The following is a 12242-nucleotide window of genomic DNA, read 5'->3' as shown; positions in this document are numbered from 1 at the left end:
TGTTCTCTGAATTCATATAGCGAAATGTTTATCGGATTTTAAAATGTGTGACGACCCTCCATTCCAGTCTAAGAAGAATTCTTCACATCTTTTGCACTCGAGGGTGTCGTTCAAGGAAACCCGGCTTTTACTATATATAACATTTGTTTCCATGGTTATCTACCGAATTGAACCTGACTGCAATGGCGCGTCAGAGCAGATATGAGATGGCGGTTGGGGGGAAAAAGATTAGATTTTTCTTTTTGATTTTGTGTATGTCCTGAAAAAAAAAAAAAAAAAGGCAAGGCCTAATGTAGCGCGAATAAATGAGTCATCCCGTGTGCTCATTTGTCACACTGACAGTGGCGAAGTCACGGGGCTCCGAGTCACAGTATGCACCGCGTTAGGATGTTTGCTGAAGAGTTCATGCTACAATTATGCTTTCCATATGATAGATCTGAAGTTTATTTCGAGAGTTTGAGTAGGGGTTTTGTGGCTAACAAATATATTCATGCAAATTAGAAGGAATTGAATCCAAGCAATCCAACCGTCATTGATCACCATCAAAGCGTGTATTATTTGGGGACATCCATTTTGAAATCAAAACAACGTCATATCCGGTGTCATATTTCCTGATTCTATGACTTTCAGATTATTTGCATTATCTTGAGGGCCGAATTCTAATCAGTTCTAAATAGTCGCCGTCTTCAAATATGACCTTGTATTTCGTTCCAATTTGCCTCCGCTCAGTAAATACGTTCCGACAATTTCTGTATCAACAAGAAACCGTACGAGCATTTGACGCGTCTCGAGCAAAAAAAAAAAAAAAAAAACTTGAATAAATGAAAGCAGCGAGCGTGAACACCATCTCAGCGGGGAACGTTGAACTGGAAACGGAACGGTTATTCAGCGTGACTCACCTTATCTTTGAAACTCTCGCACGATTCTGTCTATCTGCTTTTACTTTATGTTTTCCGTCTGGTCTTCCCACAACATCGAGCGCGAATATAATATTACAGAAATGCCTTACTTCAGGCCTCCTTTTCCTGAGCTGCTCTCTAGTCTGTGGACAACTCAAGGGGAACGACTGAAAGTAGAATGCAACATATTTGTGCCCGCTAGCTCAAGGGTTGGAAAACACCGCATATTTTCGGAATTTCATTCTCGCCTGGAGACGTCGGAAAGGCTCTCAAAGGTCTTAATTACTTTCCCAGCGAAATGGGTTGCGCTCGGTCCCGAGACAAGTGGGTGGCATTGATTGTGAGCGGTAACAATTGACCTGATTGCCATCACACCATGTTCTGAAAAAAGGTGTGGAATTTCACAACAATCTATATAACTTGAGGTTTATTCCTGCAAGCATAGGAAATTCTAATATATTGCTTTCCCGTCCAATCAGAAGTGCTCTACGTCAGCGAAAATTAAGCTGCCACTAATCGTGTTTACCCACACGTTGCGTCCACTACTGGATTTTTTTCTCTCGGTGACTGACAACTCAGCCGGTGGTCCTGTCATTCTGTCCCTTTTCCCGATTTGCAATTCTGCGACTCGTCACGTCAGCAAAAGTGCTGACACGGGCGCCCGGAGACTTGTATCCCCTTTTTAATCCCCGGCGTTTCATCGGCTCTGTTTATACCTGCAGCCACTCACGGGAAGATTTGCCATGTACATCACGTTCCTTGCCGCATAATGTTGCCGTCTGCTTCCATCAAAGTTTTCTCACTTGCCCTGCCTTCGGTCAAATGACACGTAAGGTTTTGATCACAAGCGGTTTGATGGGAATTTTTCGCCACCCAGGAGTAGAGGGTCGCTCGGAATTGTGTGTAAATGTGATTCAAGAAGGGATTGCTTAGTCAGCTCATTGTCAGACAGCTTCTGCCATGGTTATCTGCAGGTTCAGGGGTCACCGTGGTTACAAGGATATGAGTGACAGCATCTCTTGACCTAATGCAGTGGTTCTGGAAAAGTACTTAAATGCTAATGTATTGAACTTTACTCAACAGCACTTTAATTTTGCATACCATTGAAACATCGTTGGCACAACAAACTCTTTGTCCCGACTCGCATCGAAGAAACAGCAAACGACAATTGATGTGCTGTATCGGCGCTTTTGTTCCTACCTGACAAAGAAACACAAGGCTTTTCCTTTCGCCGCCGCTTGTCAACGAACATGCTGAGTATGATGTATTGTTCTCATCTCTGAACTACTCTTTTGGGGGGGCCGGCATTTCTTTCCAAACTGGCAGCTTTATTGACATTCTGAAAATGAACAATCACGCAGCTCGTGGTTTATTTTTGAAGCTTTGTGCCGACAAACTTGCAAACCTTACAAAAAGCACAATGTGAAACAGATGTAAACAAATCAATGAATTGCAATATGACCTTTATAGCGCTGCTAAGAAACACTCTCAAGATTATTTTATTTTATATTATACTTTCTTCTATCATATTATATTATTTTATTTAGTTTTATTTCATATATTAAGAATTTAACCCAGGGGTAGCATATACATGTTGAACAAAAAGGGCTCGAGGATTGACCCTTGAGGGATCCCACATGTCATACACAGGCTCCGCTTTCTTCACAACACAGATATGCTGCATCTCTCGCTAATGAGCACAACGGCGAGAGAAAATAGCTATACGGACTGTTATCTGCTGCCGCTTTTCTTTTCCCATTATTTTTCACAGCACCATGTCAATACGCAACTTCAAGTCGGTCTCACGCGGCTAATCCATCGCTGGTGGGAAGGCAGATTTTCCTCTTTTCAAGCTCACTGCAGGGTGCCATCGTTTAACACATCACGCTTCTTTTACACTCTTTCCCAAGAGGCTGCTTACGCAATTATTGTCAACTGCGGTTCTTCTTCAATTGCTATACGTTTACCCCAAAAACCCCTCAGCTTCCCTTTACCGGCACGATACAGAACTTGATAAATGTCTGGCATATGGAGACAGTTAAGGTTGCCAAATATCCTTTTTTTTTTTTTCAATATTTACGGCAGCTGGGAAGTAATATTTGCCGCTGTGGTCGCTGGAGTGCAAGGGTACATAAAGTGCACGGAGGCTGCGGGGTCATGAACACGGTGTAGTACACCGGTGGAGGTGTGTCTTCCCGTGTTCTTCATTTATGCTCTCAGGGCAAATGTTTTGACCTTTTTCAGCCTTTCCTCCGACAACAACAACCCTTCCCCACCTCCTGGCAGACTTGCTCACCCGTGACATTCTAATCTACTTGAAGAAGGAGGGGGTAGGAAGCTCCGAGCATTTTTTTTTTCCCTCTTCTTCGACTTCGACTGGTGCGCACGCTGCTGTCCTTGTTGTTTTTTGCCCTCGCCGTGTCGTCACCGCAATATGGACTACTTTTATAAACGTGCTGGTGGAATGAATATTGAAGTTGTCATCTGATGACCTCTGACCTCAATCTCGAAGCGATCCCCCTTCCCATATATACTGTACATACATTGCCAGGGGGTGGGATGTCAATTTTGGTCTTCAAACTAATTTACCAGGGAACCTGCTGTTTTGGTTAGCAAAAGAGTTGACAATGGAGTTGAAATCGCATCCTCACAGTTACCTATTTTTATTTACCCGACGAGTAAATGAAGAAAGTATTTTCTGTTGTTGAATCGACAATTAGAATAATTTGACACGTCAAAAAGTCGGTGGGTCGTGCCCGCCTGCGCAGTTTAAGCCGATTTGCCGACTACATTCTCAAAACTCTGAGCTCTTAATCCCTAAACTTCAGCCTCAAGCATCTTTCTCATCTTGATTTGTTCGACGGTTGATAATCTTCGATCATGCGTTACTTTCACCAACATAAATAAAACATTTCCAAAGAAAATGTTGAAATGAAAAACGTACCTGGCTTTAACCGCACTCTACGTCCGTGTGTGTGCTTAGATTTACGACGAATGACGGCAGGGTTCATGGGAATGGCGGTGGCCATCATCTTGTTCGGTTGGATCATCGGCGTGCTGGGTTGCTGCTGGGACCGAGGACTCATGCAGTATGTGGCCGGCCTGCTGTTCCTGATGGGAGGTAAGTCACACAAGTCACTTTTTGGGTCACAAATGCTTAAAAAAAAAAAAAAAGAAGCATTTTCAATAGCCGTGATGATAAAAAAAATAAAAATAATAAGGGCTCATCATGTATACATCCAACAGTTTACCACCAGGGAGCAAACCGGCTTTATTGGCGATTTTAATTGTGATTTAGGTCAATGAACGAGAACACACTTAGAAGTGCCGGAGAGTCCGGCGAGGATTAATGCGCTGCCCGACGGTCGTATATTGAACAGGCAATTAGAAGGCACAAGACAAGGCTAGGCCAGACCGCAGAAGCAGAATCCCAAAGAGGCGGCCCAGCCGTAAGGTAATGTAGCATTCCAAATGAGGCCCAATTTAGAACCGGCTGCCTTGAATAAAAAGGCCAAAATAAAACGTTGTTGTGGTTTCTTAGTAATTAGGCTGCTGTTTCATCACATATCATTTGAAAGCTTTTCTAGATATGATTTAATTTGGGATGAGTGAATACCGATATTGACCAGCCTGATTTCAGGGTATCGATATTTGCAATGGCCGCCCTCTTGTGGCTGTTTTATAATCAGGAAGTAGAAAAATAGGAATTTACCATTCATTTTATACAATTTTAAATTTCGTGTTCTGAATATAAAGATGGACATCGACTGATGTTTAGTGCAGGGGCGGATCTATTCTAACTGGATACAGGGCCTGGCCACCCCAGTATTTTAAAAATCTATTTGCCCTATCACATTTTACGATAGAACATCTTATTCAAATTAACTGTAATATATCTAAACAAAATACTCATTTTGTTGAAAGGTTTCAAAACGACCTTTGCATTCTTCGATTATTCTGTTTGTGGCCCTGGGGATTTTTTTTTAAAGCCGCACGGTTGGTAACTTGGCACAGTATGACTCAGGTTTGCTAGTGGCAGGCTCGGCTGTTCACATCATGCCCCATCTGTTTTTTATTTTTGGCAGGTACCTTCTGCATCATCTCCCTGTGCACCTGCGTCGCCGGTATCAACTTTGAGCTTTCGCGCTACCCGCGCTACCTGTACGGCCTGCCCGACGACATCGGCCACGGCTACGGCTGGTCCATGTTCTGCGCGTGGGGAGGTCTGGGCCTCACCCTCATCGCCGGATTCTTCTGCACGCTGGCGCCCTCCGTGCAGCCGATACCGAGGTCCACCTGCCCTAAATCCCGACAGGAGAACGGCACCGTGTGCTAAACGCTTCCCCCCCTTCGACGCAGAGAAAATAACCATTTGTCCATCCATCGACTGATCGCCGCTCTCTCCTGGTTACTGTTTGTTTTGGTTTTTTTTTTATTTCTGTGTTTAAAAAAATGGGTGTTTGAAGATCTGCCATATTGAAAAAAAAAATCGAGCTGAAAAAAAAATGACAGAAATATTATCACAAAATACCAAGTTGTGCGTGTTTAATTGTTGTGGAGCTGCTACCGCGTCTTAAAAGGACATAAAGAAGAAGTTCCCTGAACTGTGACTATGGAGGGAATCCAATTCCCAAAATTCAAACAAAGCGATGACTTGGAGAATTTCTTCTGGGTTTGGCCTTTTTGGGATCTTTTGAGACCTGATGGAATAAACTAACGAGTGGTACTCAAACTGCCGAAGTTACCTTGGGATTTATGGACCTACGCCGTTGTATCATACTGTACAGAATATGCCAGGTGACAACCAGGACATCTCATTCCATCATCCCCCTTTAGGTGCATACGACGATAGCTACCATTTTTTTACATCAATTTCCTTTTTAACAAAGCCGTGAACGAACTGGGAAAATGTGAATTTTGTTCCCATTCTAGTCATTAGAAGTAAATGTACGTATGAAGTGTGTTTGTGTGTGTGTGATTGGGGAGAGGGTGGTGTAAGAAATGATCATAAAAACAAAATGGAGCCCTGCAATTTGTTACGTGTTTGAATGATGGAGAGATGCAGTATCCTGTTTACGTGATTCACGCCACGACTAAAACGTTAAGTGGAATGGTGGGAACATTTAATTTTAAGACCTGGCGGGAAAAGCGGGATTATCAAAAGCACAAAAAAGCAAAAAAACACAAAGGCCCTAGAAAATATTTGGAGCCACGCGTACGCGGCTAGCATTTTAACATTAGCATTTTGGTCAAGTCATTTCGTATAACACACAAGGACATTGCACAAAAGGTGTGCCTGTCCATTTTTGAGGTATTTTTGAGACTGTTAAAAATAAAGAAACAACGAACATTCCCCTTTCAACTTCATCAGACAACAAGGGTCACGTTTTCACAAAGCTCCGTTTAGTGGTTAGCATCATTTAGCACGTTTTAAAAGGGCCAAAATTTCGTTTTGTGTTTTCTTGCTGTTCGCTTTCAACGTCATTACAATCAGTCGTAAACATTTTACCGACAAAAGCAACCCTGATTAGTGTGCCTCGAAAAACTGGCGAGAAAATCAGCGCATTAGCCAAGTACACGGAATTGCACTTCCTTATTGTCAATATTGATCAGATTTTGCTACACTGATTAAAACAAGTCAATATGGTTCAGTTAAGATGGAATTTCTTATAAGTCGCTATGTTGGAATTTTGTCAACTTTCATTCGGGAAGGGGGGGGGGGGCGTGATTTCTTGGATGTGCGCCTGAGGCAACTGAGCATGAAATTACTTTAACCCCGAGTCGGACATCAAGGGCTCAGGCCGCTTCAAATTTTCATCGACGGTGAAAAGGGGATAGCAAAGACGTGCGGACGGAGTCAACGTCAATAGATAAAAAAATAAATAAAAACATACATAAAGAATGGTACAAGAAAAAATAAAATAAAGCACAAATTTGAGGGCCTTACGAATGTATCGTAATTACATTCATGTCACCTGTGCAGGCAACGGACGAATCGTACGTCAATCAAAACTGGTCAAATGCAGACCTTGTCAAAGATAAAAATCTTCACACACACACACTTCGAATTGATTGAGTCATTTTTGAGAAGCACATAGTCAGTTTGTTACACAATGGAAGGCCCTGAACATATCTTTTTTTTATGTGACAGTGATACTGCAACTCCCATTCTGGACTGAATCAAACATTATCTATCAACCTTTAACATCAGTAACGTGTCTGTTGAGTGAACATAAAAATAAGATTTGGGCAAAAAAGAAAAAAAGAGAGAAAATGTTCAACTGTGGAATGTAAAATCACAACAGAATAAATCTCATCGGTGTGTTTACTAATACTGTCGTCTGTCATCCATTTTTGGTGAAAGATCAATCTGCCAAATGTAATTTCACATCCTGATTTGATTCAAAGTCATTAGCAAGCATAGCATGACTGGCCCACAGGAGGAGGAACTTAATTCTCTCTCCTGACGCCGTCTGCAGCCTCCGCTGTAAGATCTCGACAAGTTAATTGGCTCACGCCGAAACCATTTGGGGACCGTCCTTTCAAATGCGTTTGCAGGAAGTAACAGAACAGGAAATATGAGTCTCCCGTGAGCTTGGTTCGGCCATTTGACTCAAAAACAGCTACGTCAGTGAGCACCAGGCCTCCACAAACCAAACCCTTGACAAAATGTTTATTTGGGTATTGATATGATTGAGTTCTTGATATTTGGACCGGGAGAAGTGAAATCAATCTGTTATGCTACACCCACAAGTCTCAAGACATCGCGGAGGAAGTCATCCCACACTTCCTTCCAACCACCGACTATATATGAAGAATACGATTGAACAATATCCGATTCCGAACTGCTAAAATACATTTTTTGCTAGCGCTGCATTATCCTCACACATGCTTCTGGTGTTACGCAAGTTGTAGCTAAGGCACAATTTGGAAAGAGTTTCAGCTAGGATTCAGTTTTAATAGGACAAATAACAAAAAATACAATGGCCGTTGACCAACGGCGAGACGGACTCGAAGACCAACTTAATCGGTTGTCTACGCGCTGTCGCTGTAATCATTATGCGTCGGGCCTAATGAGGTTCCGGCGAGTAGCCGGGCCTCACGAGGACCACAGCTTTTCCTGTTACCATGGCTCTATGAATAATAAATACCAATTGACAGCATGATTGCTGGTTGACTCAGTAATCTCCACGGTCGTCGGTTCCCTATAAAGGGGTGAAGCAAAAAACTGCGAGGACTGTTTTGAAATGTCATGATTGGAATCAGAGAACCCGGCCTCGCTAGATTGCTGCTTGGAATATAGCGAGCTTCTGAAGTGGCAAATTAAACATGACCAGAACTTTACTTATTCAGGATTATTACATCATCTGATTCCTATCACTAAAAATATGATCTTTTTTTTTCATTTGTCCATCTCCACGTCACCCCCCGGCGGCTCATTGTCACGTTCTCCGGATGATAAGATGGAGGTGGGCTGCCTGGGAAGGGTGAGTGGGGGCTCGTATCAAGATGGAGTGGGCGCTAGACTGAGATAGATTAAATTAGCAGCAAATTCTGCTGAGTCGGAGAGAAAATGGAGAACTATAAATTGCATTCCAACCGCTCCTCATTGATATTAATGGTATACAAGCTAAGTCTTAGAATGGACTGAGCTAAGTTGGATCTTAGACATTATTTTGGGTTGAAAGTGATTCTGCTGAATTCTGGTCGATTTTTTTCCCCCCAATATACAGTTTGTTGTTGTATATATTGATGTAATTCACTAAATTACAACCCAACGACATTGCTATGAAACCTTTGGAGGAAAGCTAGAGTGAATATTTGCTGCCACCATGTGGTAAATAGACAAGAGGGGGAGAGAGACAGGGGGGAGAGAGAGAGAGAGAGAGAGAGAGAGAGAGAGAGAGAGAGAGAGAGAGAGAGAGAGAGAGAGAGAGAGAGAGAGACGGATGGATGGATCTTAATATCGAAACTTTGTTTAGATCGGTAAAAATGTCCAATGAAATCATGTCACTGAGAACATTTAATAAAGACTTTAATGGAATAAAAAAAGATTCAGTCATTGGACTAGGTTAACAATCATTTACAAATCATCAATTGTAAAGTGGATTTATTTTGCTAAATTAAAAACAGGTCTCATCAAAATATTGTGAGCAGACATTAGGATTTTTTATACAATGGTGGTCATTGATAAACGAACCCATGTTAGGACGGGTTAGTGAGTAGTGTTGCTGTATCAGCAAGATCCTGAGCCACATGCTTCAAAATTACAGATTTGTCTGCCGTCTGCAGCATGGATTTAAGACTCGCCCAAAACACTTGCTGCTTCCTCTCATCCTTTGGCCACTCGAGATACGTCTGCTGCCGCAGCAAACTTCTCAGTCTCAAGAATTTTTTGGGCAGACAATCTGTGGGAATGGGTTCTAACAAGATAAAAACCAAAGAATCCTCTTGGATGTTGATGGCTCGATGTTGGGCAAAGAAGAGCTCGTAGTTACACCATTCGCTTTGGACGAAATGTTTCGAGAGGACGAAGAGTGTTTTGTAGCTGTACTCGACGCAGTTGATGATGTTGTCTATGATCCAATCACCCGGTACGAAATCACGTTCGTGAATGCAAAGCGAAAACCCGGCGTTCTCCAAGGACGATACCAGTTCACCGTTCACAAAATCGGCATCCCGATGACTGTAGGAGATGAAGGCGTGGTAAGCGAATGACACCTTTTTCAGCAAGTGCGATTGTTTCTTGCCTCTTCGCTTCACCCGAATCCACACCCATAACATCTTTGTGTACCACACCCCATCAAGTTTATAGAAAAGCAGGCCCAAGGTTGTTGCTACAAAGAGCAAGATGGAGAAAGCAACTGTTGTTTGGAGCCACGTTTCGCATGCGATCGCGCTGGTTTTGTACTCGGAAAGAGGAAGTCCTTTAGACTTTACCGGCGTGCTGCATAGGTAATCCAAAGGCCAGTCCAAGAGGCAGGATTTGTTTAAATCTGTGAGGAACCAGTGTAGGTCACAGGAGCATATGAAGGGATTGTTGCCAGCTTTGAGGATCTGAAGATTGGGAAGTCCCCCTAATACTTGCCGGGAAAGAGTTGTGATTGCGTTCTGGTCCACGTAGAGACTGATGAGATTCGGGGTGTAGAGATCGTCCGGGAGGACTTGAATGCTGTTGGAACTGAGTTGGAGGTGTGTCAGCTTGGGAAACCGAGACAGGACTTCTTGCGTGATGGCGGTGATTCCCGTTTTGGACAGGTAAATCCGCTCAAAATTTGGTGACAAGTTCTCAAAAACACTATTGCCCAGATTGTTATTTCCAAGATTGATCTCAATCAAGTGAGCGGGCCAGTTGCAACTTTGGTCCAAGTCGATGGAGTTGAAACTCAAATCCAGGGACTCCAGCAGTTTCATTTGGTGCGTCTGTGTCGAGATAAAGGACAAACTGGTAAACCGGTTCTTGCTCATCAACAGATGCTTGAGGCTCGGGAAGACCGAAGTGTAAGAACACGAAGGCCACCAGAAGCCCAAATCAGACAGGAGGTTGTCGGACACATCCAGGGTCTCCAGCGTAGGGAGGGTGGAGATGATTTTACAGGGTAAAATGTTCATACCGCTCGCGGAAAACCTGAGGTATTGCAAATTTAACGCATCCTCAAAGCTCATGTTAAAAACGGGATACCTGTATTGATAATGTATCACCGTATCAAAAGTAACAGCACGGAGACTAATGGTATGATTGACGGGGTGAAAGTGAAACTGGAACCCATCTGGTTTATCTTCACTGTACGTGAAGTTGACAAAGGAGAAGTTCTCGATAGAAGACAGCAAAAGTGTCTTTAAGAACATCTCCAGGAACGAGCTGTTGATCCAAGTGTTTTCCACACTGACGTTCCGTACGTACGGCATGGCTCGCAGGTTCAGGAAGGGGTCGCTGGTGACGTTGCAGTCGTCGGAAAACACGGTGACAAATCTCAAGGCGCTCACCCGTGATGTATTCACATCCACCAGAAGGTTGTTGACTATGTTGAAGTGCTCGCAGAAGTTAACGTATAGGGATAATTTCTTCAGAGACAACATCGCAAGGGCGCCTGATTCGTACATTTGCCAGGGTACTCCTGCACCCAAAACCAAATGTTGCAAGGAGATGTTAGTCACAGGTTGGAAGTCATTTAAATGCACTGACACAGCAGCTTTGCTTCCTAATAACAGCACTTGCAGATTTGTTAGGTTCTGGAAACACTCCGGCAGTTGATAGCTTTCGTAGAGATTATCCGTCAAATCCAAGAATGTTAGCCGGGGCAGTGAAATGGCAGGAATAATTTTGAATTGATTGAAAGATATATTGAGAATTTGGAGCGCAGGAGTGCGTTGAAACACACCGGGAGAAATATCCCGAAGGCCGCAAAAAGTTGCCTTCAGGAAACACAGCAGAGGCAATTGAGGGAAAGACTCCGTGGTGATACTTTGGAGAGGGTTGTGAGAAATGTCCAAGTATTCCGTGGTGTTGCGGAGAAATGGAGGGAAGAATGTCAGGTTTTTATTGGAGAGGTCCGCCACTCTCTTCCTTGAAGTAACGCATGTTTTGAACGGGTTGTCATCTGTCCCCGCTGCCACGCAGACCAGTGTTAACAGGGGAGTAACCAACAGCACCACAACCACAGTCCTGAAAAACCACAAGTAATTTTGGCGAGTTTATTATTATTATTTTTTTTGTATCAGCCGCAAAATATCAGGAAAGATGCCTGAAAGAATGAAATCTTCTTACCCTTGGGACAACATAGCTTCAGGAGAACGTAACCGTCAACGAGTCAAATCGATGTGTTTCAATCTCTGTTCATACTGGCACTTCATCACATTCTTTCTTCCTCTTTTGTTTGGTATAATGGCATTTTTTTATTTCTGCTTTTTTGTTTTACTTGCAACAGCGCTAATGAAGGGTTTTGCAATTATGGCTAGCGCAAGGACAGTCGGCTTAGCAGAGTAAAAAGGTTTAAAATCCACTTTTTAGCTTTAGCATCGGTGCTAACAGCGTTGTTAATAGTTTTGCTTGCACAAACTGACATGGCTGAGATGGCTGCATGTTTTTGTCATGTCATAATGTCATAATATTAAAGTTTTGGAGTGCTTGGATTCAATAAGTTTCATTTCGGCAATGTTTTGGTCATGCTGAGGAAGAGACGCTAAACAAAAACCACATGCACACAAAGGTAACTAAGGAACAGCAAAGTTATGGGGACTCTGATATTGTGTACTAAAGCTTATTTTATTGTCAGTATTAGACATACTGAAAAAGTTCTCAAACTGATACGACCACAATGTCATATTTGCGGCTGTTCAATT

General features: G+C 42.9%; 2 protein-coding genes across 3 annotated transcripts in view; one reads left to right on the top strand and one right to left on the bottom strand.

The window, feature by feature from the left end:
- tmem178bb (transmembrane protein 178Bb) overlaps positions 1-7231 on the top strand; it is a 36165-nt gene extending 28934 nt beyond the window's left edge. For both annotated transcript variants that reach the window (XM_085902812.1, XM_085902814.1), the window contains exons 5-6: positions 3883-4020; positions 4985-7231. In XM_085902812.1, the coding sequence (XP_085758938.1) occupies positions 3883-4020; positions 4985-5235 (389 nt within the window). In that variant the 3' untranslated portion in view covers positions 5236-7231. The remainder of the gene's footprint in view (positions 1-3882; positions 4021-4984) is intronic.
- Positions 7232-8965: 1734 nt separating this feature from the next.
- On the bottom strand, positions 8966-12085 carry LOC147040153 (toll-like receptor 1). Its single transcript, XM_085902805.1, has 2 exons — positions 11668-12085; positions 8966-11565 (listed from the first exon to the last, which is right to left on the bottom strand). The coding sequence occupies exons 1-2, from the start codon at positions 11679-11681 to the stop codon at positions 9105-9107; spliced, it is 2475 nt and encodes an 824-aa protein (XP_085758931.1). The 5' UTR covers positions 11682-12085; the 3' UTR covers positions 8966-9104.
- Positions 12086-12242: the final 157 nt, after the last annotated feature.

Source organism: Syngnathus leptorhynchus, chromosome 21 (genome assembly GCF_054491065.1).
Source record: "Syngnathus leptorhynchus isolate UIUO chromosome 21, UIUO_Slep, whole genome shotgun sequence".
NCBI lineage: Eukaryota > Metazoa > Chordata > Actinopteri > Syngnathiformes > Syngnathidae > Syngnathus > Syngnathus leptorhynchus.
Note: the sequence above shows the minus strand (reverse complement) of the source record. Positions and strands in the feature narration are given on the sequence as shown.